The sequence below is a fragment of the Pygoscelis adeliae genome, unplaced genomic scaffold, assembly GCF_000699105.1.
Source record: "Pygoscelis adeliae isolate BGI_AS28 unplaced genomic scaffold, ASM69910v1 Scaffold122, whole genome shotgun sequence".
Lineage (NCBI taxonomy): Eukaryota > Metazoa > Chordata > Aves > Sphenisciformes > Spheniscidae > Pygoscelis > Pygoscelis adeliae.
Genome location: NW_008824358.1, coordinates 1,392,415 through 1,395,274, shown reverse-complemented (window position 1 = coordinate 1,395,274; position 2,860 = coordinate 1,392,415). Strand labels below are relative to the sequence as shown.

Genomic DNA, 2,860 nt, shown 5'->3' with positions numbered 1-2,860 from the left:
TTGCCTGAGAGGGTCGGCTGGACCCTCCCGGCTTGTGGCTAGGGAGCGCCGTCACTAATGGTGCTAATTGCAATTACCGCTATCAGTAGTAACAGCAATATTTTATATTAAAAACGCGCTGGCGCTTAGCTAAGCGGTACGCAAGCTGGGGCCTACCCAAAGATGCCGACAGTGGAACGCGGGTGCGCTCTTCAGTGTGCCACGGGTGAGTGTCACCTTTCTACCAGAAGAGGAAATCCCCGAGTGCGGGGGTCCCCGGGACCCCTCTGCAGGTATCCGACAGGAGGAAACCGCAGGGAAAGCGGAGAAGAACAAGTGTGCACTGCACGCGTAGGAGGCGGTGGCAAGGTGATGTATTTCTAGGCATGATTTGTGAAAGGGGGAATAAGTGAAGGAAACGCAGAGAGGGCAGCTGCCATGCCATACCGAACCAGCTGCTTCTCGGTACAACTTGAGATTTGTCAAGCTAGTCCGTGGACGGGTTGCTTAAAAAGAAACCTGTCAGTTATACACCCTACAGGGAGCGTACACCCAGGGGAATGGATAGACTTTAGCTTGCAGAATAATTTCAGACAACCTAAATCCTGGGTTATCCCCTCAGAACACCTGACAGGGTGCAGGTAATGGGACCACAGTTACCCCCTTTCCCACTTAGGCTGCAGGGTGAGAGTCACCCACTGTAATACTGGGGGATACACTTGGCTCAGAGAGAGCTTACTCAGGCTCAGAAGTAAGATTCCCTCAGAATTACAGACAGACTCTTCCTGCTCACACAGGGAGTGTAAGCAGAGACTAAAGCACGCAGAACGGTAATGAAATGCAAGGCCTCTGCCTGGCTGGTTCATTAGCACCTTGGGAAGGGGATGAAACAAGAAGCGAAGAAAAAGCCTAGACGCCGCCCGTTAAGTACGTGTATTTATGGTTGATCTTGACCTTATCTGATTAAGAGGCAGAGCCTGCCCCTCTCAGGCTCTTTCCCAAGCTGCAGAGACAATGCAGATGACCCACAAAAGCCCTTATAGGCTCGATGAGGACTGGGTCGCCTGAAACTCTGGGTTACAGATAATTTATCCTGTAATTCTGGCAGCTTGTGCAATGGTCACGTTCATGCTGTCACGCAGACTCTTGAGTCCACAGTTCAGCACTACCTTGCTGGTCGTCCTTGCTGCTCACGAGCCTGTGGATGCGCCTTCAGATCAAGGCAAATCACGCTAGAGACATCAGGGCTTGCTGGAGGGGCCAGGAAAGGCACTTGAGCACAGCTGGTGTTGAAGGGCAGCGTGCGCACAGCGTGTGCACGGACAGTGGTTTCCCTGGGTTGTCAGTCAGGCCCCTACACCCGTAACACAGGGCTGGGCGTGCACAGACAGAGCACAGCTTTTATGAAACCTTTTTCCATTGGCAGTCAGCTCTTCTGCTGCAGCATTTTGAGGGTACGCTGCGAAGGCGGAAAAGAAAATGTAGTTTTATAGATCCAGGTAGCACGCATGCCATTTGGGAAAACTCCCAATTATCAAGTAATCTTCCTCCTAAGTTTATTAAATAAAAAGGAGCAAAGGAGTTATTTTAATGCCTGATATTAAAGGAGTGAATGCCACAAGTCTTCGTCATAATTTATAAAATATAGGGGCATAAATACTTTTATGTCAGACTTAATGAAACTGTGAGGATACTCTACTTATGTTGAATCTTTAAGCAGAAGACTTCAGTAGGAGTGTTCCTTCTTGGCACCTCTGAAAATAGAGGTGTTGTTTTCTTTGGTATTTTCACTTTACAAAAACAATTTCAATTTAACGATTCAACTGAAGGTTAGCTCTCATATTAACCAATTTATTTGTTAAAGATAGGAATTCTAATTTTTTTACACTTGGGTCAAAGATTTTTTTAAATGAAATTCTTTTTCATTAGGAAAGAGAATTCTGAACCATCTGTAATTGCACTTATGTTCTGAATGTACCTAGAAGATGAGAAAAGTATGTGACTGCACAGAACATTTTAACTGCTACCCAAAGGTTCCCAAAGGGCGGGCAGTGGAGCATGTGCCTCAATGTCCCGCCAGTTAAGGAATTCTCCACAGTGAAACCTTAGGATATTTTCCCTAGTGGATCACAGACGGCAGCATCCACAGCCTACGCCAGGAGACTGACCAAACTGAAAATCAAGTACATGTCGGACATTTGTAGTAAGGAGAACGAAGAGCAGGTGGTGAGTCCAGCAGACTGTTTTAAATAAGCATTGGACAGCTAGAAAATCTGCTTTTGGGTTTTGCACAAACAATTCAAACTGATGTCGGAATCCAGGGTTGTGCTGAAAGGTCACAGTAGATCATAGATTATCTTACTTTAAAAGCTGTAAAAACATTCACCTTGAAAATAGTTACTGGCAGTGTTCTGGATGTCCTTTTTAGCTGGGAAGTACTGTTGGACAGTTGTGTCTCTGTCTCGCCCCCCCCTCTCAGAACAGGATAATTCTATTCAGCAAGTCCCTGTAGAAACTGAGAAGAGGCATCTATCTCTGGGAATCACGAGGTGTTTGCTTAGGATTGTTCCCTCTCTGCCCTTTATGCCACTTTTGCTGTAATCAGTTTCACGCAGGTACCAAAGATTTTACGTATGTCACACCAGAGTGCTGGACTTATGAATTCAGATCACTAAAACACTCCCGTATCATTCCAAAAATGGTCAAAAAGAAACCACTTCAGCAATCTCCAGGTTTAATGGTAAGCATGCAAAGGCTATGCATTCCAAACTAAAACCCCAGAAGATGTACCAAAACAATGAGAAAGCAGTTAAACAATCGCTTTTTGCATGCTGTATTTAAATAGCTCAGAGTCAATCCTGGTAAAGATTAAATATTTATT

The 2,860-nt window shown here is 45.6% G+C and overlaps 1 protein-coding gene across 1 annotated transcript in view; it reads left to right on the top strand.

Moving 5' to 3' along the window:
- The first annotated feature begins 162 nt into the window (after window positions 1-162).
- Window positions 163-2,860, top strand: part of LOC103913161 (D-beta-hydroxybutyrate dehydrogenase, mitochondrial-like) — a 14,324-nt gene continuing 11,626 nt past the window's right edge. Inside the window, exons 1-2 of the mRNA XM_009319624.1 lie at window positions 163-205; window positions 1,088-1,201. Of these exons, the coding sequence (XP_009317899.1) occupies window positions 163-205; window positions 1,088-1,201 (157 nt within the window). The remainder of the gene's footprint in view (window positions 206-1,087; window positions 1,202-2,860) is intronic.